A 27,284-nucleotide genomic window follows, 5' to 3' on the forward strand; every position below is an offset into this window, starting at 1 on the left:
CAAAAAAAATATCAAGAGGGGCATATTTTTAACAAGCTTATGGACAACAATCTGACAGAAGTGCCTTTTGTAAGTGTGGACAAATCAATCTGAGGGGGCTCATCATTTCACAGGAACTTCCCGAGGGCATTTTTACAAAAATCTTGGATTAGACAGGGTTCCACACTTGAGCAAAAAGCTCATATGGGCATGTTGAGCAAGTTTTAAGTGTAGCCAAATCTGCCTGAGGGGGGTTCATCATTTATCGAAATGGTTGTAGCACAAATAACACTACTACCAACCTGTTGTGCTTTTGAGTCTTCTTGTGCAAAGTGCGTTGTTCACGCGCTGCATTGTTGAATGTTAATTTACTTGAAGTGTATGCGCGCGCGCGCGCGCGCGCGTGTGTCACATAACGTATTTATGTTATAAAAATATAATACTGTGAAATTATGTGTTGGAAACTCTAAGAGGATTTGCAGTGAAATAAATGTAAGTGAACAAGACTTCGTGGCTCTCAGATGCTTAACCTACGAAATCTTGGACACACTGACTGTACAAATGGAAATACGTTTTGGAGATCTTGAAAAGATAAAATTTGTTAAATTGCTAGACCAAAATAGCTTTGGGCGATATAAACTACATTTTCCAGTGATGAAATTAAATAACCTTCTGTCCACATATCCATTTTTCAACAAAGAACGATTAGAAAATGATTTTAAAAAAATCTATGCTGACGAAGAAAAGCATTTACCTCCTGCAGACCATCTAAAATTCATAGTTAGCAATGATCTTCAAACAATCTACAAAGAAGTAACACAACTTATCAAGTTGGTCTTGATATTCCCTGTTACAACAAGTATGAGCACCCTCAAGAGAGTAAAAAATTATCTCCGTAATAATGAAAAATGAAAGATTAAGTTCTCTCAGTACAATAGCCATTGAAAAAAACTGGTTAAAGAACTTTCTATTGATCAAGGCTTCAAGGAAAGAGTAATTGATACTTTTGCAACCAACAAAAATCGACGCATGGACCTTCTGTATAAAAAAAATATAAGCAGATTTTTCAGCCTACCCAGTATTTACGCCTTAGCTTCGCCACTGGTATCTACTCGGTTTAGTGATGAAGCATTTCAATGATTGTCGTGTTTGAACCGTGTTTTCTGTCGATGTCCCTCCCTCCAAGTCTATGTTTTTCAAGGTTCTATACAAAACAAAATGTGACTTACCTGCACAGTCCAAGTGCAAACTTCAGATCTGCTTACTTTTGGTGCTTTCTAGCATTCAAATTTGCACCATTGACTAAGCATCTGCTTAAAGATCATTTTCAGCATATAATATCGTGTTAACCAGATCAAGGGCATTTTATACTAGGCAACCACATTTACAGAAAGATGCGTTAAATATGGAGTTAGGCGTAAATTCAGGTTTACCACATGCATAACAGTTGTTTTTTTATTTATTTTGTATATTTTCTTGGTTTTTCTGCCACTTTTGGCTAATCGCGAAGATGAGCATGAGTGATGATGTGAAGAAATTGATGAAAAGACACAAAGTACATCCGTGTCCAGGCAGAGATTCGATCCCGGGACCAGTGCCGTCATAGCGCGAAGTGATAATCACTCCACCACAGCGGTTAGTTTGAATTGTAACGTGCATTTAATGCATACTATAATTTTGGGTGTTGGTTTGGCAGGAAGTAACAGCCAGTCAAAAGACATGAATCTCGCCAGTTACTCAGCACTGGGAGTTACGAGATTAAAAAGATTAGAAACTTAGAAGATTAGATTAAACTTCTAAGATTAGAAACCTTCCTCCAAGTGTGAAGGCTGAAACTCGGAGATGGCAGTGGCTTAGCATATCACTCAATGGCAAGGCCTTCGCCATGATATGACAATAATGTCAATCACCAGCTGTCAGTCGTGTAGTGTCAATCATATGATATCACCATATATCAATCATGAAGTGCCAATCATCTTATGTCAACGCTCTAGGTGTGACAAACATCCGGTGCAGATGTACCTAGGAGGTTACGCATCTGTGACTGACAAGGTCTTCCTCCTAGAATTGAACTGTTTGCGAAAATAGCCACCAAAACCGGAAAGAGCATACTTCTTATTGACAGGCTGAGTAATTAGGCAAGGTCCACAATAAATTATAAATACTGAAGATTTGAGAGATAGTTATGTTGTGTGTGTCGAAACGCTGCCCGAGCTGTTACAATGTTGGAAGTTCAAAGGTAAGGTTACAAACTAAGTTCAGTGTTTGCTGGAGACTTAGATGCTCCCATTTGTTATACAACTCAACTGATATGATTGGGTTAGAACATAACTTAGGATTAGGATACTAACAGCTAAATGTTGACGAATTACATGTTAATAAATCAATATTGTTTCGAATTGTGAGTGTCTCTAATGTTACCCTGATCTATTTACCTCAAGAAATGTCTCTCTCTAGAAGAGCGGCGTTTCAGCACAATAGGAACTAATGAAATGTACGAGAAAGATAAGAAAGTACAGCGCTTTTAAAAACGCTCAAAATATGTTAATCTATCGCAAATCACATTGGGGAAAGTAATTATTGTCTACTTTCACATTTGCATGCATAGATACAACAGATTCGCCGGATCGAGTCCCATAGCCGCTGTTTACTGGCTTTATAAACTGGAGCCTCCCTGCTACATCTTCTTTTTCAAGTTGCTCTCCAATTGGCTTCACGATGCTAGATCAACGCCGAAATTTTGGGCACTCTCATCGGAAATCGAACCCGAGACCCCTCGCACCAAAGGCGAAAGCGCTAGCCATTTTTTTTAAAAGGAATACCATACGTGGTAATATCCCGTCATTCACCATTTTCTCAACTTTTACACTTAACAATTTTTACTCAATTCTCAATTTTTCTCATTTGGACAAACACAAACATCCATGTCCTAGCCGAGATTCGAACCCGGGACCACTCTGCCACGGAGGTCGACATCATTTGGGCTACGCGGGAGCCCGGTTTTTACTAATCCATTTCTGTAAAATTAGTGACTAATTTTTAACATTCCAAATGGGGAAAGTACATTAGGTGTTCTGCTTGCAACGAGACTTATAGTGTACATTTCCATAGCAAAATTATATTAATTATAAGTAACTGTTGTTAATGTATTAGTGTTTCTTTGGGAAAGTAAATGCAATTTTACAGCATGTATTTTTTAATGTTTTGTTCTTGTAACAACAAACATTACAGATGTGAAATTTATGTTGGACTATCGCTGTTTAGAATCTTTACACATGCCAAGTAAAAAAATTTAAGATAATCTTTGACAACAAGAGAAGACAACAGAAAATCGCAGTTTGTGGCTTATGTGCATTTTCCCGAACACCCTGGAATTATGCCCCGCTTCTTCACCACGTGTCGAAGCCCAAATAGCTCGGCAATTTCCCCCAAATGCCTTTGTAGGTGTTTGAGAATGGCAGCTTTAGTCCAAAGGGAAGATAGAACTTACCCTGTCAGTAGATGGTATCCCAGCCAAGGACAATTAGTGCACGGGTGTTAATTAATTTGCATATAATTAAGAACTAATTTGCATAATATGAATAAATTTGCATATCATTAGAATACTTTACATTTATGTATTTGCATGTTTATAACTTTTTATGAATATATAATTATTTATTTTATGAAAAATATGTATATAGAAGGTAATTAGAGGTACTAAACGCTATGCATATGGTTTTATATTCATTACTGCAAAGTATGTAATGTATAAATCGATAATATTAATGTTTATAATATTGAAAATAAGTTTTCTATGGTTTATGAACCGCTATGAACGGTGGTAATGGTACGATTGGGGACGGTCCCGGTACTCGAACCCACGATATGTAATATTATTAATTAGTACTATGTAATAATGTATGTTATTATGGTATGAAACACGGTGGTGCAACACGCTAGACAGAATACTGTCTCCGAATCTCGACTCCGCTCTGATCCCAGACAGAGAGAATGAATTAATATTCAGCGCAGGTATCAAGAATGAAGCCTCTGTTAATGTAGGTCAAGGCGAAAGGTTTTGCTGACGAGACGGGTTGTTGTTGTGATGGGAGAAATATACAACAAGTCATTTTGGGTAAAATAAATTGGTTAGAGAAACGAACCGCTTCGATTTCAGGTGGAAAAAGAAAATGTATCACGGGGTGATTGTGTCCCTTGAAAAAATACAAGAGATTGTAAAATGCTAATTTTAAAAGTCTCCCGCTAAGCGGAAACTCCCTCTCTGTGTGGGTGTGGAGGGGCGATACGGACTTTAAAATAGTAATCGCCAAACCAGGTAGAGAATTTGGACGAAAAAGGATTTTAAGTTAAAAGGACATGAGGTGAAGGTGATATAATTCAAGGCGGATGGACGTAAGGAATTTATCTAATGGAAAGAGAGGCTGTGGGTTTTAAATTTGGACTCGTAGAGTTAACGAGGCAGCGAGAATTTAAAGGGAATGTTAGTTTCCAGTATGGAAAATAGGGGCGGCCCGAATTTTGGGGTATTTAAACTTGGGAATCCGAATTTGACCGCACATTTCTACTTTTTCTATTGAGTTTGGTGTTGTGTTTGTTTTCTGAGTTTTTCTTCACCATGATGATCCATGTTGTAAGTATTGCATTTTTTATCTAAGTACAAGTGTTATACGAGAATGGAATTTGACTAGTGTTTTATTGTAAATACAAACTAACTTGTCAAGTTTATCTCGGTTGTGTTTTTTTTGTTTAGCGGCAAAGTGTTTAGCGTGGCGAGACGGAATAAAAGTGAATTGTAGTAACACTCGCGATTAATGTATTTGAGATTTGTGCAAGATCCCTAACAAGGATCGAACCTAGTACCGTTTGCACCAACAATATTAGCTTTTTTTACTCTACATATAACTATAAACCTTTTATTTTTTAAAAGAAATAAAACGCACAAGTCTACTACATACAAGTTTATTGTTCTAAAACTAATCTACTACAAAATAAATACAGAGTCAAATTAATTTTACAAATTATTTATACATAGCGTTTACACAACGCTTTACAGTTTTTTATAAGTCATTTTGTACACATGTTGTAATACATAGCGTTCACACAACGCTTTTATTTTCTCATTCATTTTGTTATGTACCCGCACATGTAAACCATATTCAAATGACAGTGTTACTTTTATAGAAAGTTTTTTCTATGCACTCAAGATTTAGACATTTGTGAAGTTCTTCTTTTGGTTCGCCAAGTTCACATTCAGAACATGTAGGCTTGGGATAATTTTCTACTATTGCTTGTGCAATAGAGAAAATAAGACATTGGTCTTCGATGCAGTATTCACTGCAGGCACACTGTAAATTAATTAAAGGCACTTGAGAATTTTGTCCATACAATTCTGTCATTTCTTTTTAAGTTTGTTCCAAACAATGACAGAAAATAGGTTAGGGGTAACTCACGGCACATATAATGTAAAAACATAATACAATAAATTCCACACATTGATGAGTTTGGGTTTTGAACCACCGTTTCACTGATGCACCATGATATACAGTTCTTTTTTATAAATTTTAGTACATTTGCACTAGGAGGCTGACCAAAACTATCAAAGTACATGGCCTCCTTATCACTGTTTATAAACAAACTTGTCCAGTGTATCCCTGGTCCAGATTCATTGTCGGTGTTAATAATCAATGCAGCAGGCAATTGCACATTTTTTGGCAATGTGTTATTAGCAAAAACACCTCGAAAAATAAAAGACAGACATTTGTCTGATTGAACAGTTTTTTCAATTTCAATGTTATTCATTGTTCACTATCCGAAAATGCACTATTTTCGGAAGAGCAACCTTGCTCGGATAAGTAATACACACTTGAAACGTCGTTGTAAAACGAAGCTAAGGAAGAATATCCACTGTCTGATGTTGAGGTGTTCTGTTTAGGTGCAGTCCTTGTGGCTTCTCCTATAATATGCTGTTGAAGCATGAAGCTACGGAGATAAGATGCGTATAAATGTGCGTCTCTAAGAGCACATTTGATTGTCCTTAATCTGTGATAATTGCGACAGCAATTTTGTGCAGGGAAGGCTAACAGTGACGCTTTAGGGCATCCTAGGTCCTCGAGGTTAACCACAGTGCGGTGAAGTATTGTAATCAGAAACTTGCATTTATCAGCTCCAAAAGAATAAATAACTGATGCGTTTTTGGTGTACTGGGAAAGTACGGAAACCAATTTTGAATAGCAAAGTTCACCGATAGGCCATTCGAGAGAATGCTTGTTTTGTGTTTGCCACATATTTTCGTTTTTTGCTCCAATATCTAAAGTATCCCATTCGTAAGGTGGTAGAAATATCCATGATTGCATACTATCTGAGTCTGCATCGACTATAGCTAGTTCTTTAGGAATAAAATTGCCAGAATTGTCTCGGAATCCTTGAAAATCAACGACAGCCCTCATATTGTGATCCGTACTCCTTCCTGGCTGGTACTCAACTGATTATTATTTTGTATTATCTGGGAAAATACCTCTATGCTTGTCTATTTGGAGCAGAGAATCGAACTCTCCATAAATAATGCACGTGACCGCCGTAGGCAACGGCGCAGAGAATGACAGTTTAGCACTTACACTCCCATCACGTAATATGTCCCAAGTAGAGTCAATTTCCATTGTGGGTGAAAGAATAAAGGGATACAAAGCAAATCCATTATCAAAATCTTCTCGGGAGAGACTATTTCCTGTATCCTGGTAATGTATTCCCGTTCCAGAGAATAAATTGTAATATGCTTGGATAATATTTTTGTCTGAATCTGGGGCAGAGAGGTTGGTTTGGAATTGTTCTAGTTCCAACTTGGAGTTGAATTTTATTCAATCCGAAATGATGGAAATTAAAGGGGTTTTTATGTATTTGACCATTGAAAGCTGAATTTTCAACAAAACCTAATATTACACGTTTAGGAACAGTACCTAAAAATATATTATCTAGATTATAAGAAGTAATATTTTGAGGGATAGTTATTGATTTTACTTCCACGCGTGTAATTGGGTATTTAGCTGTAGTAGTTTCAAGAGCATTTGCATGAGCAAGACCTATATCTGGAGATACAGTAACTCTTTTTACATAAAGAGAAATGTCCTGTATTTCTACACGATAAGAAGAATTCTCGGCGGCCATCAATGAAAATGCATCGTTTGATCTATGTAATTTAATTCTCATGGACACATTGTTCAAGAGAAGACGAGGTTGGCACATAAAATCAGAATACAGTCGCCCATACATGTCGAATGACCGACTTTGCGCAGCAAGACTCATTCGTTTTTCAATTCCTTTATTTTCAGTTAGATTTTCTAATTTCCCAGGCGTATCGCGATACCAGAGAGCAGCAGTGAGATGAGATTTTTTAGCCTCATTAGAATAGTTGAGTAATGTTTCAATGTATGCCCTGTAAGCGTAACACCCTGCAGAGGACGAAATCAATTTGTCATTTAACGAAACGTCGACCTGACTGAATGCTGTATGTAGAAAATTGTTTCCGGGGGCAACCAGGTTATCGGCAGCTAAGGCCGTACCATCTGGTTTAGTTATTTTACATTTTAGGTACAGATAAATGTGTGCTGGATCAATGTATTCCCCACTGTCTCCAGTAATGGCAAACTCGACTGGACTTTTACTAGTTAAAGATGAAATGGGACGATACTCCACTAAACAAGAATTTTCAATGCTAGTTTGAGTTAATGGCAGAGAAAACAAATCCAATTCTGTATTTGTGCATTCCGATGAGTTACAGTTTACTAACGACATGGTAGTTAATTAGCGAATATATCTCTGTGTACCCTTCGCCTCTTTTTGCGTGACTGGCAGGTAATAAAGGGTGGTTCGAATTTTATAGTTTTACCCTTTCTTTTTTGTCTCCCCTTTCCTGAAAGAATCTGAGAAATTTTTCTCTCGCCTTTTTCACGAAGAGCTTCTCCCGCCTGATTTACACGATCTCTGAAAGATTGTTTGAGAGGCCTGTTTTGTAGAACATCCCCAACAAATTCCATTCCCGATTGTAATGCTTGATGGCCAATTGCTTTAGCACCCTGTTTTAATAAAGGGGCCGCAAAACGAAACAAGCTTTTAAATATTGAACCGAGGGCTCCGTGGCCTTTTTGATAGGGAGGACCAGAAAAATAAGGTAAACCTGTTCCCGCCTGGTTGAGATAATAATCTCGATACAACTGACGTCTATCGTATCTCATTGTCGCTTGAAATGTAGTTTAACACTCAGATCTCCGAAGGCAAATGAGAGTTTACGACCTGTGTTGTCTCTTAAAACTATTTCTATTGTATCAAATAAATATTTCGATACAGGCATATAATGAACGGGGTTAAATATTATAGATTGTGACCGACCATAAGGGACCGAAGAAAATGTAAACATTCTTAAAAGAGGTGCCTTTGTATCTCCTACAAACTGGTAACTGAGTACATTAGTGTATACTAAAACCTGCTGGGGATAACCAATATTTAGGTTGGTCTGTTTCGAACTATGCTGTTGTTTAACAAGATTTCTATTTGGTTCGAATCCTAACTGCAGAGCCAAAATATCAGAGAGGTTCAGTGTAGATAATTGTGCATTGTATTTTCCCTCAACAATATTGCTGGACGGGTTATAACCGAATCGAAATAGCCCTTCTCCAATATGATCTTGATTTAAAACTTGTAAAACAGACTCCACACTTGAATAATATCCAGGGGGAACGATTGTTTTACCGCTCTGTTTACTTGACTGATCCGAGTCTTGGTTATAATAAGTCCACATAATTTCATTTTGTCCTTTTTGAATATTAAACAGACTGTTTGTGAAATGAATTTCAGACAGACCCACTAACCAGCCTCCAGACTCGAGCTTAACAGCATTAGAAAGTTTAGTTAAAAAATGAGAAGGTGTATTAGTCGGAAAAATATTTTTGGATGCATTTGAAACCAAAGTTACATAGTAATCATTATCACTGCCTTCAGAAATCATTATTCCACTTTTTTAAAATGTAATGTAACGCTTGACGCTCCAAACTCAAATGGAAGCAAAGTTCCATGCTCTGTTTTTAATATAATTTCAATTGTTTCAAAGTAACGCTTCTCTACTTTTAGATACTGCCTGGGCTCAAATATATAACTTTTTATTGCTCCATATTCATAATCAACCACACTAACCGTTCGTATTACGGGACCTATATTTGCTTGATATTTGACAATATCTGTGCATATGTTGATTTCACGGGGGATATGATAATCTAAATTACAAGGATAAATAGAACTTGATCTTGCCGTACCTGGACCAATAACCGAATGTATAGATATTTCTGACTTGGGAGTATCCAACGAAAAACCAAACACTGGAGCTAATTGTGGAGATATATACAATTTCATAATTTCATCTTCCTCTAGCGTTGTTTGTGTATACATACTATGCGTGGACAAAGTATAGCCAAATCGGACATGTTGAGCAAGCAGTTTTCTTTTTGAAGGGGGAATATTGTTTAATAATAATTGAATATTGGAGTAGTAACCTTTAGGAACTATACTTTCACTATAAAAAATTTGGTCCTTCTTTTTCGGTTTAAATTGATATGAAATGCTATTTGTATCGGAAACGATATTATAAAAACTCCAAGTTAAATGAAGCTCTGTGGCCGCCACCACCCATTGTTCATTTAATTCTATTGGTTCGCTCAGCTTAGTACGGTAATGTGCTATTTTATTATCAGGAAACAAGTTCAAGTTTACATTGGAAGGTAATGTAACGTAGAATTCGTCCAGTGGCATAATGGCAACTAACCTAAACACGCGTAATATCTGATTTATGTACATAACTTGCACATGCGAGGGGGTAGTTTTTCCATTTTACTAGGACAAAGTCTCCCTTTCGTTTTAGAATTTTCTCGATAGTAAATGGCTTGTCTGGATCAAGTGTAATTTTTTGTAATTCTGGTTCATAGAAAATGCCTTTGACAGGATCGTTACTCCAGTCTTTTATACGATATGTAGGGGGATCAGTACTCATACGATCACTAATTATAAAAATTTCCTCTGTCCAACTAGGTAGATATCCTTTCTCGAATTTCATTTTGGCTTTACTTATCCTTACGTAGTTACCGATATTAAATTTAAATTTGATATTATTGGTTTTTTGACTTGTATTGTTTCTAGACTGAGACCAGACCTGCAGCGCATTATTTTCGCTCACTTCAACAGGAGCCATTTTTATAGAACGGTGATACGAGTGATTATATGATTTTACTACAAGGGGGAGAATATCTACATAACGATATGTATTATTGGCTGAGAAGTGTTTATACAATTTTGATTTTAAAGTACGAATAAATCGTTCCACTACTGCTGCCTTTAGTTCTGAATAAACGCTATAATGAATAATATTGTACTTGTCAAACACTTTTTTCACTTGAGCGTTATAAAACTCTTTTCCTTGATCTGTCTGGGAGTAAACAGGAGGATATTCTAACATGTTTATAATCTTAGTGATTGCTTTTGCCATAATTTCACCCGTTTTGCTTTTCACTGGTATACAGAACGCTTGCCTTGAAAACACGTCAATTGCACAAAGTATATAGCGCATACCGTCATTGTACTTGGCGATATTCTGCATATCTGCCAAATCCATTTGCATAAGTTCCAGGGGAAAAGTGGTTTCGTAACGTTTACGTGGGAATTTTTTTCTAACTGGAACATGTAAAGTATATGCATCTTGTTTTGATAGCCACTCGGAAATATTCTTTCGTGATTGCGTAGAATGTTTGGATAATTTTTCAGTATTGGAAAATGAAGTCGGTAGTTCATGTGTATAATACAATGTTTTAAGATCCATACTTTATATATCTTCCCATATAAACTCAGCTTTCCTATTTCTTGAAGGGGGTGGGGGCGTGCGTGTAACTATATATTCTTTGGGTATGTTTAGAGAATGAAGGATAGATTGGAACTGATCTCTCCCGACAGGATCTCTACTTTTCTTACGGGGGCGAACAGAATCATTAATCAGATCTATGATATTTGAACCCTGAATTCTTTTTCCATTTATGTACACTGTTCCATATGCGTCCCAATTTATATATTGAGAAGAGAATAATCTTTTAAGTAAAAGTTCTGTTTTCTTCTGAACAGTTTTCGGTACTGAAGCAAGAATTTCTTCCCTGAGAGTAACACTAGGAGGGGGGTCGTCTTGTTGCACTGGTTCACTTATTTGTGGCAGCTTATTTTCTTCTTCGATCAATGGTAGGTGTGTGGGAATAGGCTTAGTAAAATTAACAAATAGTCGAAGTGCCTGTTGGTAAAGTTTCCATTTTTCACTTTCCCCTATATCTTCACGTGCTAATATTGTACGAATATTAGAATCTAATCTTGATTCGTGTCTCTGAGCTTTCTCAACGGAGGCATGCATATTAGTGGCAAAGTCCTCGGGAACAAGAATCATTTTTCTCACGCTCATTGTGAAAACAATGCACTACCTAACGCTGATATAATCGGACCGATTAAAAATGGTAAAAAGCCGGCGCCTTTTTGAATTAATATTTTCTTCTTATTTTTGAGCGAAGTGCCCTTCGCCGCTAGTTTACGCAAACTGGCCTTATACTTTTGAAGCTTAGTTTTTTGTACCCCTGAAAGCGGAATATTACCACGTACTGTATTGGCTGCACATTGTCCTAGTACACGAACTAGTCCTGGTGTTGCTCGTTGCAAAAGGCGTTTCCGTTGAATAGGTTTTAATTTACACAATAATTTAAGTGCCGGAGCATGTTCTTTTAGTTGTGATGTCATTCTGACGTTCGCACAAGAAATGGTTTGTTGACATGCTTTCCAGTGGCATAAATAGCCATTTGTTCATCGGGGAAAATATGCGCCCTCATACGTAAAATTTCAGGTGTATTTTGTGTTAAATCGAACATTAAATAACTGTGTGGTGTTTCAGTTGCATTTTGAAAAGCTTCCAAAACACTTTTACTATTGTCAGGTTTGAATTGTCGTGCTAAATGGTATATTTGGTGTTTGTCACGTGGATTTTTGAATATCACAAGATAGTGTGAGTTGAGGCTTATGTCTCTCATTTTAGCACCTTTGTGAAATAAGTTTTGTACTATAAAAATAACACTTATATTTTTGTGATGAGAATATTTCGTAAATATATCTGCAACAGCGGAATCTTTGCTGCTTTCATTCATTAGATCATCAATGACAATTAATCCAGGAGTTTCAATATCCATATTTGCTACATCAGGGATTCCTTCAATAAACTGAATATTTGTATTTTTGCTTAATTTTAATCTGGGAGGAACCGCACCATACGCCCATATTACTGTTTTTGGAACTTGTGTAAACATTTTATGTTTATAAAATAGAAGCTTATCCACAAAAGTGGTTTTTCCACTTTGTGAGGGCCCACAAACCATCATTGCAAACGGGTGTGTAAAACGCAATTCCATGTTGAACAACACACGTTCTCTGCTTGAAGCGCAGACACACAATGGCCCAAATATATACCACAAATTAATTTTATCTTTTCTTTTCAGGATGAAATCAAAAGAGAATGCGATATCTGCTGGGAGGTGGGGTTCCGGGGCAAAAAGGCCCTTATGGACCATGTCAGGACCAGTCACCGCCTGCGCCCGGTGTCCCCTCCCTCGTCGCGTCAGAGGCGGCGAAGAACATCTGACAGATGTAGTGTCTGTGGAAGACAAAGAATTGAGGGGGAGTGCCCATGGATAAAGACCCAAATTGAGATTTTGCAGATGGCCCTTGGACTGTAAAAAAAAAAACAATAAAAAAATAAAAAAACACTCGTTTTTTATTTAGATTCCATATGGAACCGTTTCAAAATTTTCAATTTTTCTTCGTTTCGTGTGGACTGCTTGGTGAGTTTTCTGCTCAGATTCAGAAACAATTTCAAAATTGGCTTTTCGTTTAATTTTACGGGGGTTCTCAACAACTCGCTTTTCAATTTCCCCTTTGACCAGTTGCTTAAAATAATCAAAATTAATCTGGAGTCGTGTTCTGTAATTCATGGTAATGCCCCTTACTTTAATAACATGTTTCTCATCCTGAGGATCATGTTTGTTCACCATTTTATATGCATAGTTTTTGGGACCACCACCCAAAAAGCATGTAATTTGGTAGGGCTCTTTAATCTCATCCGTCATTTCACCAAGAAATGAGCCTGTAGGAATAAGTTTTTCATGTTCTCTTTCTACATAGAACACAGAGTCCGTATCCACGTAGTGAATACTTTCTTTGACTTTGTCCATAAAAGAATATAAGTGCATTCTTCCATAAGCAGTAATAAACGCAGAGACAAGTACATTTGAAAGTACTAACGGTTCATTTTTGCTTTCCAGATCAATATAATTCACTAATAAACAAAATTCGGAAATAGGAACAACATTACTGATTTCATACTGCGGATTAAACACTATATCATGGAATTTCTGTTCAGTATTTACAAAAATAGACTTAGTTTTTAAAGGATTTTGGGCAAATTTCCCGTAGATTGAATTCAGCAGAATTTTGGAAATAAAACGAAGTCCCGGGTTAAATGCAATTTCATCTTTTACAAGTTGAATTCCCTCACGATCGAAATAATCTTGAATATACTTGTCTTTGTCATTTTCTGAACTGCAGCCGGAAGGATATCCTGAAGACTGTTGTTTCAGTCTAAGAAATGTGTCTACATAGTCTTTGAACACATTATCATTCTGATCAGCCAAAGGAAAATCCCAAATTTCATATATTTTGAGTATTTTGTACCCTTTTTTTACAGCCAGTTTCAGTTCTTCTGATACCCAGGTGCCATGTAAGTATCTTTCTTTATCTGCGTGTGAACATTGTTCTTGATTCTCGCTTTGTGCACAAGTTCTGCATAAAGCAAACATTAATTTGTTGTTGCATGACATGCCCAGTACTGGTAAATATAAATCTTTAGGGGGGAGAATATCACATTTTACAACCCCAAACACATTATCCAAGGTAGGAAACTCTGACGTGTAAATCACTGGTTTCCCTGTAGGCATTTTTCTTTGCTTCATCATTGCAGGGTAAAGGGAAACTACATCTAGCAATTTCATGCTCGTATTTTCATTCTCTTGTTTTTCATAAACTGCCCTGAAAAGTTCAGTGCGTCCCCCATTAAAAGCTTCTTTTGGGATAAGTGGGTTATTCAGTGAATAACAATTCTCAGCAATAAATTTGCGTAATTCTGGATCTTTTTTAATTTCCTCATTGAATTCACATTCCCATTTTTCTACAACTTTGTACCCCATTTGCTCTAACATTTCTTTACGGGTAACAGTACGTTCGTACCTATGGTCTAGGGTCTCGCCAGTCTCGTTAAGAGGCTTATCTCTGTTGTCAGGAAGACAAATCCGGCAAGCATGGTAGTAGCACCCTTGGAAACTATAAACAGTTTTGCTTTCTTCATGGAGCCCGTCCAACTTATAACGTCCTATTTTAGCCTCCCCCAGATTCCCTGCGTGTCTTAGAGTGATCTTTTCAGTATTTTCTACCCACTTTAACCACTTTAAGGCAATTAGAGACTGTTGGTCTTGTTCCCGAAATCCAAATGGCGGAACTTTAATAAGCGTGTTTTCTTTAAGATATTTACTTCTAAATATCAAAGACGCTAACGACGCAAGAGTCGGGCAGCGAACAAAGCACTGTATTCCAGTCAGATCTTCGATCAGATTAGAAAATTTAATACATGCAGCAGCAAGAATTTCCACATCTTTAATACAGTATTCGCGCAACTCTTTTTGAAAATCAAAAATTTTCCCTGCTTGGACCGTTTCCTCGTGCCATTTTAGCATCTCTTCTCTTTCTTTGGGGGACTTGGAATCTATATCATAATATTGAATATCAGGGAATGGACCTACATAATTCTGATTTGCAGGGGTTGAAAACAAATACGGAAAATCGCCTTTCTGCAAATCTTCCGCTAGTCCCAGACTTGCTGGCAAATCCTTCAATTTCATGAGCATGAAATTCAAGGAGTCCCTGAACACTATTTTCTTGGTAATAGACATCTCTATTATTTTCCTACCCTGCATAATTACGGAGGGGGTAATATTCTCTTTAGTAATCAGATAATTTAAAACAAAATGTGAATCGTATCGCCCTGCATTATGTGCAATACACACAATTTTATCAAACCCTTCCCTCGGAGTTTGTATATATTGCATAAATTCTTGAATATTAGGGAAAATATGGACACGGGGACCGCACGTCTCGCAGAAATCAGCATCAGTGTCTTTACAGACATGACAGGCTTGCTTAGCAACAGCCAGATTGACTTCGTGTTTCTGGTCATTTTCTCTTTCTACCAGCATACACTCAAAATCATAAAAAATATAAAGAAACTTTGCACTTGGTTCGGGTTTTACAGGGTGAATATAGCATTTGTGTGCTGGGTCAACAAAAGCATTACAGCTTTTACAAAAAAATTCATCGCATTTGTGTGGTGTTTTGCGCAATCTCTTGTTCACTATTTTGTAACAAACGTTACATTGGTGTATAGTTTGGCAAACACTGGATTTCCGCCCTTCTGTACGCAAATGATTTTCATAACATTTCGGGGACAGAAATTTCCTATTACATGCAGTGCATTTTCTTGGGATAGTGTTACTGGATTGATCACTATGACTGTATTCGCACAATGAACAATACCTAGTGCATTCAGTATGTTGAGGTTTATTATTAAATCCGACTTGGCATTTGGGGCAGTAGTACTTCTTCACAATAAGTGTGGGGACAGAATTAACTATATCAAAATGTTGATCGTGATACAGTAAATTAATCTGTTTGGGGGCGAACGGTGTTGACCTAATAACTTCATACTCCCTTTCCCCCTCTTTCATTGAAAACACTACAATTTGGTACTCTGGTCCCAATTGGTTTTGAAATTTAACAATGTCCTCTACAGTGCACCCATTGGTTGGATCAACGCGTGCTTCATGGCATAACCGCATAGCCGCTTCTTTCAGTTTGTTATCAGATCTTTGAAAGGATTTGATTTTGTTTGTGTTCTTGTCGACTTTGGCTTGGGCAAATGCAATAGCGCGTGGCAAGCATAAATTGTCATCATTAGTCATAATAGTAAAAGCACTCTGTCTCTGGTTAGGATTGTTTATTGATAGTAAAGGGGCGTACTTCCTGTAAAGTGGATATTTTCTCTTCCCTCTACCGCGCTTGGGTTCAACAATATGCGCCATGCATTTCAAAGAGTTATCTACAAAAAAGGATTCATTGCTGTTCAGCACTTTGGTCACATAGTGTTGAATAATTTTAGGATTTAATGCCGAAAGGCGGCGCCAAGGGATATAAATATCCTTATTGGTTTCATTGCCGAAAATAATCAAACCAACCTGACTGTCCGGTGCCACATCAAAGAAAATCTTTTTCATTAGAAATTGAAACATGGACCCAACCAAATATTCAGGGTCCCCCACAACTTGATTAGGTATTTCAATGGATACCTCCCGCCCTAGCATTCCAAATCGTCTAAAATATCTTTCTCTTTCATCCACAATAGAAAACTGATTTGCCCCCACCCCTAATTGACACATTGCTGTTTGCACTGTCTCACAGAAAAAAGTCGGATCACAAGAAGGGATATCGTCGTGGAAAATAACTCTGTCACACATATCATAGTATGCATTAACGAGTTCTAGTGGGGAAGTATACTTTCCAGAATGAAAATTACATATAATTTCGTTCGAAGTACTCACCGCAGTGTGGTTAGCCTCGTTTGTGGAGCTTGAAGACGCCATCTTTCACTAACAGATCCTTCCACTCACAGATACACAAATAAAAGCACCTGTAAAAAAAATAGAAAAAATAGTTGTAGTACTTGTTCACATTACGCATATTTGTTTCTTGCATCGGTTCATTATTTGAATTACATATTATTTAAAAAACACACTACATAATAAAAATCACTTACTTTAATTATAGCTTCTTTTGAGTTCTTTGTCTTCAAATCTCAGACAAAAATCACAAGTTGATATCTTTTCTGACACAATGGTTCAGAAATTCTTCTCAAACTAACATTTTCTCGCTTTTACGCGCTTTTTTATACTTCATAAACAAAACTGACGCTTTCTCTGATTGGTTGAAATAAAACCGACGCGTTTTCTAATTGGTTGAAATATAAACCGATGCTTTCTTTGTTCTTGCGTTCTAGTTCACCTTGAACTCCTTCCCATCATCCTTTGTTCTAGTGTTCTCGGTAACCTTGGCATACTTTGACAGAAACATGTCGTAGCATGCAAGCGACGCTCAGTTTCAGATATTTGACCCTTGCTGCGCATTCTCAGACATTCTTTGTTGTCTGGTTGAATCCCTCCCCTGCCCTACAGTATTGCATAGCTTTCCCCTGTTCTTGCGTACTGGTTAACCTTGAAAAAAACCGGTTCTGAAAATCTACCGACGCGTTCTCTGATTGGTGAATCAGCTTCTTCCTTTGTTCTGACGTTCTGACGTCATTTGACCTTGACCGCTCTTCCCCCAAATTCCTTTCTCCTCTACCTGCGCGGAATATTAATTCATTCTCTCTGTCTGGCATCAGAGCGGAGTCGAGATTCGGAGACAGTATTCTGTCTAGCGTGTTGCACCATCGTGTTTCATAATATAATGCAATTATTACATAGTACTAATTAATAATATTACATATCGTGGGTTCGAGTACCGGGACCGTCCCCAATCGTACCATTACCACCGTTCATAGCGGTTCATAAACCATAGAAAACTTATTTTCAATATTATAAACATTAATATTATCGATTTATACATTACATACTTTGCAGTAATGAATATAAAACCATATGCATAGCGTTTAGTACCTCTAATTACCTTCTATATACATATTTTTCATAAAATAAATAATTATATATTCATAAAAAGTTATAAACATGCAAATACATAAATGTAAAGTATTCTAATGATATGCAAATTTATTCATATTATGCAAATTAGTTCTTAATTATATGCAAATTAATTAACACCCGTGCACTAATTGTCCTTGGCTGGGATACCATCTACTCCTGTCCGTGCATGAAGACACTCGATTCTCTCCAGCTCTCGATCTGCTCTGATCTGATCCCCTTCCGATCACCGCCCTGCCTTTTTATTCCGCGGTCTTCCTCAGTCAACACCTATTTCGCCACGGCAGTGACCGGACATTTACCTCAGGAATTTTCTTCTTCACTTACATGTTGCAAGACTCTTGCCTGCATCGGCAGACATTACACCTTGAGGAAGCTCCAGAGGAAATAATGACATCACCACCGACCTGACCAAACGATTGATCCGAACCAGTATGAGCCTCCACCTGGTATCGAACCTGGGACCCCTTGATTACAAGCCGACGACGATACCACTACGCCATCGGGGAGGTCCTGACCAAACGACTTCAGTTTGTAAACGAGTTCCTGGTGCTAGCTGAACAGTTTCTGAAAATTTCCTCTGAAGGTTCCTCGAGGAAAATGGTTCAGTCTCGATTAGCTGAAAATAACGAGAATGAAGACTTCAGAAAGAAATCTCCGAATGCGGATAGCTGCGAGGAGAGCACTTACTCGTACAAGCAGTGGCCTGCCGTCAGGATGTATCTGTCGTTGATGATCGTTCCCGAGCAGTGGATGTCTTTGTACAGCCGAATGCTCACCAGCCACGGGTACTCGTTCACTTGGGCTGGTTTCCCATTCACTATCCTCCTGGCTCTGTTCAGGACGCCGCATTCTATTCGGAAGACAATTTCATAAACGTTAATGTCACAAGAGTTAATTTATAGTTTCGTCTGTATTTTGTTTGACACACCAGACCCGTAGCAAGTGGTAGGTTAGGCGAGGTGAAGCCTGGGCGCTATTCAAAGGTTTCTTTAGACAAGAAAGTCAGAATATGTGACAAGAAATTTACACTTGGCAGAGGTAAGGGGAGAATGAAACCATACAAGTTGTTACTGATCCTTGCTGCGTTGAAAATTATCAAGTGATGAAGTAATGGGGGGGGGGGGATGGGGATAATAAATGTCATTATTCAACTCTGCACATAATGTTCCATATTCAACCACGTCACGAAAAGATCTCTATCATAAATCCTTAATGAATTTGAAATTGAATTTAAAAATTTGGATGCGTCAGCACTAAGGCTATTTTGCACCCGTCACACTATACGGGGTTCAGCCGTTTACCATAACTAAAGTGGCATAACTGTAGCTAATGCCGTACAACTAAAATTTTAAAATTTTTTGACTTTGGTTAAAAGCTGAGGATGTAAAGTGGCACTCAGCACATATAACGACAAAACAACAGGACAACACAAACAATCATACTGACCATGGGGTCAGTCACCAGAGCCTCGTTAGTCTGCAAAATGCAGTCCAGGGTGTACTACGTGGAAGTGAGGTTGACAATTGGGTGTACTACGTGGAAGGAGCACCCCTTACACCCCAAACCCTTTAAGAGGTTGATACGACAATTCAGACTTACCCTTATATACCTAGGTAGTAGGTATATATTTTACATTATGCTTATTTACTGACACTCTCAACTTATTATTCTAAACTATTTTCTTCTTTTACTTGTAGATATATATTTTGGTAACACATTGCTGGAATTTTCTGTTTCCCAAAGTAAGTACGTTTTTAAAGATGTTCTTTAGACACTAAGATATAACTGAAATATTCTTAAATATGCTAACTTACTTCAAAATCAGAAATTTAGACTACGAATCTTCTAAAGAAACCTGTACTATTTTTAATGAAATTTTCTTTGTTTCCTTATTTCCAAATTCGTAGGATGTAAATTTCACAAACCAAGGCATAAGAAGAAAATGTAAAGACGCACATACCCCCCCCCCCACGAAATAAGAAGGAAATAGGAAACACTCACCAGACACTGGGAAAATTTTAAATTTTATTCAGCTATATTTATCGACGACTAAAACAGAAGTGAAAGGATCATGTACCTACCGCAGTTCAGGTGTTGCATTCGGGGCGCACCAAAATTACGCAAGGTTGATCGTCCCGCACCGAAATTACGTAAAGTTGATCGTCCCGCACCGAAATTACGTAAGGTTGATCGTCCCGCGCTTAAATTACGTAAGGTTGATCGTCTAGCGTTCACCTGGAAAATAGAAATTCCGCATTCGAGTCATTCCACATGAAATCAACACAGCCCACAACCTGACCAACTCCGATTTTTATGATATTTAGAGTATATTTATATACTCTAAAACATATCAAAAATCATTCTGGGAATGCAATAGGATCAGAAGATACAAAATAATATGTGTAACTATATGACTCATCAAAGCCTTATTACATGAACTATGACGAGTCAAAAGTCTTTTAACACCCCCTACACAATGTAAAGGAGTTATCCTGGTCATGAAAGAAATAGGTTAGGCACAGGGCGATCCCTAGCCGTGTGTGTCAAGCGCAGGTCCGGCATATTGTTGACCGCCATATTGAATTCAACTCAAAAATTTCAAAGGAAAGGGGGTGACGTGATATATCAAATCAGGCTAGAATATCACGAGAAATGAAGCGGCGAAGGATTTTCCAACGTATCTTTAGCCAGCAAAAAGTTATACGCATATCTTTCACTTACGATATATGCACATTATAATGTTGTCAATGTTCGTGTGAGCACACTCGTTGAAGTCTCGCACACTGCCATAGAACATTTGGCAATGTAGCAGGTGCAACAACATGGCAAGCAGCAACTATGTCTTCTCTCAGATGGTCAATATTACGGACTTTTAGTTCATACACCATTCTCTTCAAATGTTTCTGAAGGTAGAAGTCCTCCTAAGATGTTAGATCTGGGGAATGTGCAGGTCTTTTAATCGATCCCCATCTGCCCATCAATCTACCTAGAAATTTACCATGAAGAAATTTCCAAAATGTCCACATAGTGTGGTCACACTCTGTCCTGTTTCAAAACTGTGGAAAAGTGCCATATCCCGTAAGCAAGGATGAAAAACCTGTTCACAAATCCAAGAAGCCATCACCATTTAAGGTTCCGTTGTTGAATATGGACCAACCATTCCCGTTCTCCATATACTATACCACATCATTAGCTTAACAGCAACAACCATTCGGCTGGGATCTGTCTACTGCAGATTATCAAATCACAGGTATTGCATATTACTTTTATTAACTTCACCGTGAACATCTCGTCACTGAAGACTTTTTCATTCCAAAGGAAGTGTCACGTAATTGTTTGAGATACTTTTCCCAATATTCTTCACTATTCAACTATTTGGTGAATGTCGCTGATTAAAATCATATGCAATGGTGTGTGTACTACTTTCTCTCCCAAGATGTCAGGGTGATCTCGATGAGTTCCTTACACGTTAGGACCATACTAATGCTTTGTTTATAGCACCTCGAAAAGGAGAAAATGGTTACAAGCATGCAGTAATAACTTTCTTCTGGTTAAATATATGTTGGAAAAAAACCTTCACCTCTTCATTTCTCGTGAAATTCTAGACTGATTTCATATATCACATCACCCCCTTTCCTTTGAAATTTTTGAGTTGAATTCAATATGGAGGTCAACAATATGCCGGACCTGCGCTTGGCACATACAGCTAGGGATCTCCTGTGCCTAACCTATTATTTTCATGACCAGGATAACTCCTTTACATTTTGTAGGGGGTGTTAAGGAACATTTGACTCGTCATAGTTCATGTAATGAGGTTTTGATGAGTCACATAGTTACACATATTATTTTGTATCTTCTGATCCCATTGCATTCCCAAAATGATTTTTTGATATGTTTTAGAGTATGATATGAGGGACCAAATATATTTTTTCCCGATTTTTGGTGATGACATGTTTTGAGATATTCAAGGTGAAAGGTCAAGGTCACGTGACAAAATTATATTTTTTCCAAAGGTAGGCGTGTTATATATCACTGGAAAGCTTGTTCAATTCCCTGTACAATGAGCTTTATTTGAGCTTTCTAGGCAAAATAGGGGCGGAGTTACAGTACATTTAGTATAGCTAAGCGGCCTCAAAAAGGGCAATTTATGTGAACTTTGACCTTGATTAAGTTAACAATTACTAGACGCCGAGACTCAAAATTTTCATTGTTACTAAGTTCCATGCATAGTTTCAACTCCCCAAATTTCATGAAAATCGGAAATGGTCAGGTTGAAAATTGCACATATCTGTGTTGATTTGGCATGGAATGACTCATTCTAGAAAGAAATATTTCATTCACATCTTAAAATAAGATAATAAATGCATTTACAGTTCATTGTATATGCACCAGTTGAAAACATGTCAAAATTATATTACCCTTTAGTACTTTCACGTTTTTGGCTCATTACTAATAGGCAAGTTTTTTTACACAAGATTACTTGGATCTAAAACTTTCTTGATAAATGGAAACTATGGGTGCATGGAGACTCACATTTTTAAATTGATTTAGCTTATTTTACTTCGCTTTTGTGCCATTTTTGACTAATCGCGGAGATGAGGATGAGACGGATGAAGCGAAAATCACAAGCATGTAGGGGCGAAACAACACGGGGGATTGTACTGGCTGTGCCAAAACGTCGAGCAGGTGCCTCCCCGATGGCGTAGTGGTAACGTTGTCGCCTTTTAATCGAGTCCCTGGTTCGATACCCGGTGGAGGCACATAGCGGTTCGAACCCCACTTTAAATTGTAGGTTCTGTCCCTACTAGCCTATCTGTGCATAAAGTGGATTTAAAACAACAATTCAATCAAACAAACCAGACGAAACCTCGTTGGTCCGCGACAGAGGGTGAGAGGAAGAAAAAAATGTAAAGATAGACTGTTGGTTGCTATGTGGGGTTACCAGCCTTCCCAGCAGCGTGTACTGCTCCTCTCTGCCCAGTCGATTTCCCCCCTTCTCTGCAGCTACGCGCGGCATTGCTCCAGAGATTAGCTGAAGCGGAAGCGAAATATTTCATAGCAGTGAAAATTTTTACCTAAAACTGGAGAACATATACAATGCAAAAATATGACTGGAGAAATTACTGTGTTCTTGGAAAATATCTTAGACAAAAATACTTTGAACCACATATCGTAAAAGAATGTAAATATACGCATCGTCTGAATGAAGAACAATACTACCACGTTTAAAAAGCATTTAATTAAAAACACTTTGGAACATTTTGCCACATCTGGCGCGCATACGTACCTCGTGAAATATCCATGCCGAGCTGCATCCTAATATTAATAAGCATAAGCTGAATCCTGTAGTGGACATTTCCAAACGCTATTCGGAATCCGAACGGCAGGTTATTTCCTCAAATTATTTCCAGTGACATGTCTTTTACTGCTGCTATAATTCTAACATAATACATAAATCTCACAGACTGTGACGGGGACATAAATTGCAAGACAGTTTTGTGTGTGCTGTCGACTTTCGGATATTTTGGAGTTCAAGATACAGCGTTCAGCTGCTGGGAACTACTGTAAGTTATAAAATCATATTTATTAAATATATTTTATTTTTTATTGTCCCGTAGAATCTTGGGATATTTTTTTTTATTGTCAAAGATTTTGTTCTGTTTGCATTCAGGTTTATATATTTTTAATGTCTACTTTCTCTTCTGTTCTAATTCAACTGGGAGATTAATTTTGTGTTCATTGTCCAGAATTTAACGATATCTAGAATATTTCCTGAAATGAAAAAGTCGTATTGTTTGATTACCTCTCTTACCTTGGTGGTAGGTTTTGCATTGATGCTAGATGAGGGGAAAATATAGACAAATGTCGTACCTTTCCACACGTTTTCCATTAAATAATTTGGAGGGGAAACATTGAAATTTTTCGAAGAAGTCAAGATCAAGGTTTGGCTACAGTGTTCTAGAACAGGAATTCTCAACCTTCGTTAGACCGCGGCCCGGTAAATTCATTTTTAAAAAGTCGATGGCTCGATTCCAACAATTTTTTAATAACTAGCTGATTACCCGGCGATGCCCGGGCATTTATTTATCCCACTCTTGTATTGAACAGGAAAATAATGAATCCTAACTATAGTGTAAAATGTAACTAATTGTAAATGTGATCGTGAGTGTCACCAATTAGCTTAGCGACTCCGAAAACTATGGATTCTACATTTTTTCCCAAAACAAAATCATATCAGTCTGAATGTTAGACAACCCGAGGAACACTATCATTGTGGGGATTGCATAGAATCACGGATGGTTTTCGATTATTTTTACATGCTACCCCTTCCCTTCCCACTCCTAGGGGTGTCAGGGGTTTCTATCCCCAAAGTATTCTTTCCAGATTGCAAGTGATACGTGTACCAAGTTGGGTTGAAATTGCTCCAGGCGTTCTAGAGTTATGCCGGAACAAACAAACATACACACACACCCACACACACGCATACATCCATTTTTATATATATGGAGAAGATTAATGCGTACCCTTGAAATCTAATATTAATAAATAAATTATGGCATAAATTGAATATGAAAAATTGAAAAAAATGGAAGTGGTGGGCGGGACACCCCTTCCCCCTTGGGTAAGCTTGGCTTAATAGACTTACAATTAAGGAATACAATATTTCTTTTAATGACATTTTAATACAATACAGTAATACAAGTAATAGCTTGATCCTGGTTGTATCGAGTAGAACTTAAAAACATGGTCCTTTGCAGACAGCACCACTGATGGAGGCTGCTAAACTGTTAACATCTAAAGACCGATTATTTTATTTTACAAAGAAGGGATTTTGCAAAATAACATAGTACATAATAACGATGTAATAACATTCACAAGGCTGGCAGTCTGGGTCTCTGTTGTTAAAAAAATGCGTCTTCTCGTCGGTGGGTTCTTGCTCCTCGAGAGAGCTATGGGCGACAGAAGGCTCCGTCTCTAATTTTCCCCAGGATCCAATTGAGGTAGTGCGCAGTGTTCACGTACACTCCGGGATATGCCGCTTTTGCGCAGCCTATGCCCCAGGAAACGATGCCTAGGAAGACAACGACAAGTACTATGAATTACTATGTATACATATTTAGATATGTGCAAGGGATGTCCAAAACGTATCAAATCCAAGTTAGTTGGTTCCGAAAACGTGCGGATATGGATCGGATGAGATCCGGGTACCGAAAATTGATTACTCGAATTAGGAACGGTCTATACTCTGTTCTGTCTATCTCTGGAGCAAGGCGGCGCATAGCTGCAGAAGAAGAGGGAGGGGGGAGAGCGAAGCAGTGCATGCTGCTGGGAAGGCTGGTAACTGCAGTCGCTTTCCCTCCTCCACGAAATCACGTTCCCTCTCACGTGCGCATTGGTGGAGCCGTCCCGCATCACTACTTGCTTAAAGACTTGTTTTCGTTCGCTTGCTCCAGAGATAACAGAGTATACTCAGATCTCGTAACGAAGCAAAATATATGCGTAATACCGAAAACTACTAAAAATAAAACATATTGACGTCCGGAAGGAGGCGGGGAAGGGAGACCTACAGCTCCCCCCTGGAAAATGAATGTTACCATAAAGTTATGTATTACACACACACAGGGTGGCCAGAAAGTCCCTTTACACCTCCACTAATTTCATCCCTACATGAATAATATTTACAGTTAGTTGTCCAAAACATCCGTATGTGCACCTCCATGATCCCTGCACAGCTTGAAACGCCCATTGATTGCCATTGGCCGGAATGCGTGCAGGCCTAAGTCCATTTTCATGTGGAGCTGCATTGTGACCCTTGCATTTCAAAGTTCTGCAGAACGCTTTCTGGTCGACTTGCAGGGTGAACTCATCACTGACACACTAACGGCTGCACAAGTTTCCTTTCGGGTTGATGGACGACCAGAACGAGGGGCATCCAAAACACTTCCCAGGAGAAAAGCTTTCATCTGATGACTTGGTGGCTCCTTACCTCCAAAGTGAAGTCACTGGTACCTACCATTGTTATTCACCAAACACGGGAAGGTGCGACAATGAACTGGTAAAAGCACAGACTTTATTCTCCCTCCGCGGGCAGTCAAGTGGCAGTTACGCTGCAGGCAGGTGGCAATTCACGTGAGAACTGTTGCTATATCAATGATCAGGATGGGAGGTAAAAATTTTAAATATCTTACAATCTTACATTGTTACACGCATTTAGTTCGGGTGTAAAGGGACTTTCTGGCCACACTGTATATATCACTACATATGCTAACAAAGGCAGTCTATATTTCAGTAAGAAACACTTAACAATGTTGTTTACTGAAATATAGACCGCGTTGGTTAGCATATGCAGTTTTTTTCTGTCACGGGAACAAGGCGTAATCGTGTTACATATGTCATTTCAAATCACAGTAATTTATGTTAATTATTGGAAGAGTGTTGCAGAAACTAGATAACTTCAAACTGAAGGAGTGTTTTTTGAGAGGGCAACACTATTATGGGGAGAAATATGCCTCGTTTGCCTCCCCCCTGGAGAGGAACTCCCATGCTTGCCCCTCACTGGAAAAAATCCTGCGGAAGTCCATGAGTACACAGATTAGTGCACATGGCGGAAACGTTTGAAGTTTTTCCTTTAGCTTCATTAAGAAGCAGATTGCAACGTTTCACGTGAGTAAGATTGCAATACCGATTGTTCATTGATTCTTGATATTGCACAGTATTTACACGTAATATAATTTCGCCGTCTGTTCCAGTGAATAAAAAACTTGAAATAACAAATAAAGCTAATGTCGTAATGCTGCATACCTATAATTTGCATCTTTGTTTTGCTGCCTGGCACGTAAGCCATCAACGGACCCCCGCTATCGCCCTGGAAAAGAAACGTGTTTTCTAGATATAAATTAATATTTCATACAAACTTAAATACGAGTAAAATATATTACTTTTGTGAATATTAGTTGCTACTAGAGTGCTGAAACGAGCGTTTCTCGCTCGAGCGGCTAACAGTTCGCACGGGCAACGCTAGATGGCACACAGAATTGATAGTTCTTCCGCTCGAGCGAAAAACGACCGAACGAACGAAATACACTCGAACTCTCGAACCCTATTAGTAAACGTATTTCCGTAATTTGTCTATGGTAGTGGGTCCTGAAATATGGATCGTGAAGTAAAAGACGAAGTGAAATTGACAAATAAGTGAACATAATCATCATCTCCATGTTAAAATGCAGTTTTGTGTATCTTACCGAGATATTTGAAAATGAAATAGATGATTATGGGCTGAAACTACCTAGACTGACATTTTATGTGAAGCCTACTTTGAGGCTTCCTTGCTGGCAACGATCATTGCTTTAATCTCTGGCTTTAAACTAAAATTAGTGACAACATGAA

General features: G+C 38.1%; 2 protein-coding genes and 1 long non-coding RNA gene across 3 annotated transcripts in view; 1 reads left to right on the forward strand and 2 right to left on the reverse strand.

The window, feature by feature from the left end:
- Window positions 1–23,446, reverse strand: part of LOC146003328 (trypsin-1-like) — a 62,048-nt gene extending 38,602 nt beyond the window's left edge. The window contains exons 1-3 of the mRNA XM_083141607.1: window positions 23,185–23,446; window positions 19,979–20,132; window positions 18,585–18,747 (exon numbers count right to left, since the gene is read on the reverse strand). Of these exons, the coding sequence (XP_082997733.1) occupies window positions 18,585–18,747; window positions 19,979–20,132; window positions 23,185–23,253 (386 nt within the window). The 5' untranslated portion in view covers window positions 23,254–23,446. The remainder of the gene's footprint in view (window positions 1–18,584; window positions 18,748–19,978; window positions 20,133–23,184) is intronic.
- The window catches only part of LOC146003333 (uncharacterized), a 399,672-nt gene that overhangs the window by 39,509 nt on the left and 332,879 nt on the right, over window positions 1–27,284 (forward strand). The window contains exon 2 of the long non-coding RNA XR_014443821.1: window positions 19,595–19,639. This is a non-coding gene — a long non-coding RNA (uncharacterized LOC146003333). The remainder of the gene's footprint in view (window positions 1–19,594; window positions 19,640–27,284) is intronic.
- The window catches only part of LOC146003765 (transmembrane protease serine 9-like), a 50,896-nt gene continuing 48,188 nt past the window's right edge, over window positions 24,577–27,284 (reverse strand). Inside the window, exons 13-14 of the mRNA XM_083142176.1 lie at window positions 26,700–26,763; window positions 24,577–24,969 (exon numbers count right to left, since the gene is read on the reverse strand). Coding sequence (XP_082998302.1) covers window positions 24,848–24,969; window positions 26,700–26,763 — 186 coding nt within the window. The 3' untranslated portion in view covers window positions 24,577–24,847. The remainder of the gene's footprint in view (window positions 24,970–26,699; window positions 26,764–27,284) is intronic.

This window comes from Lepisma saccharinum, chromosome 20 (assembly GCF_977018435.1).
Source record: "Lepisma saccharinum chromosome 20, izLepSacc3.1, whole genome shotgun sequence".
In the NCBI taxonomy this organism is placed as follows: domain Eukaryota; kingdom Metazoa; phylum Arthropoda; class Insecta; order Zygentoma; family Lepismatidae; genus Lepisma; species Lepisma saccharinum.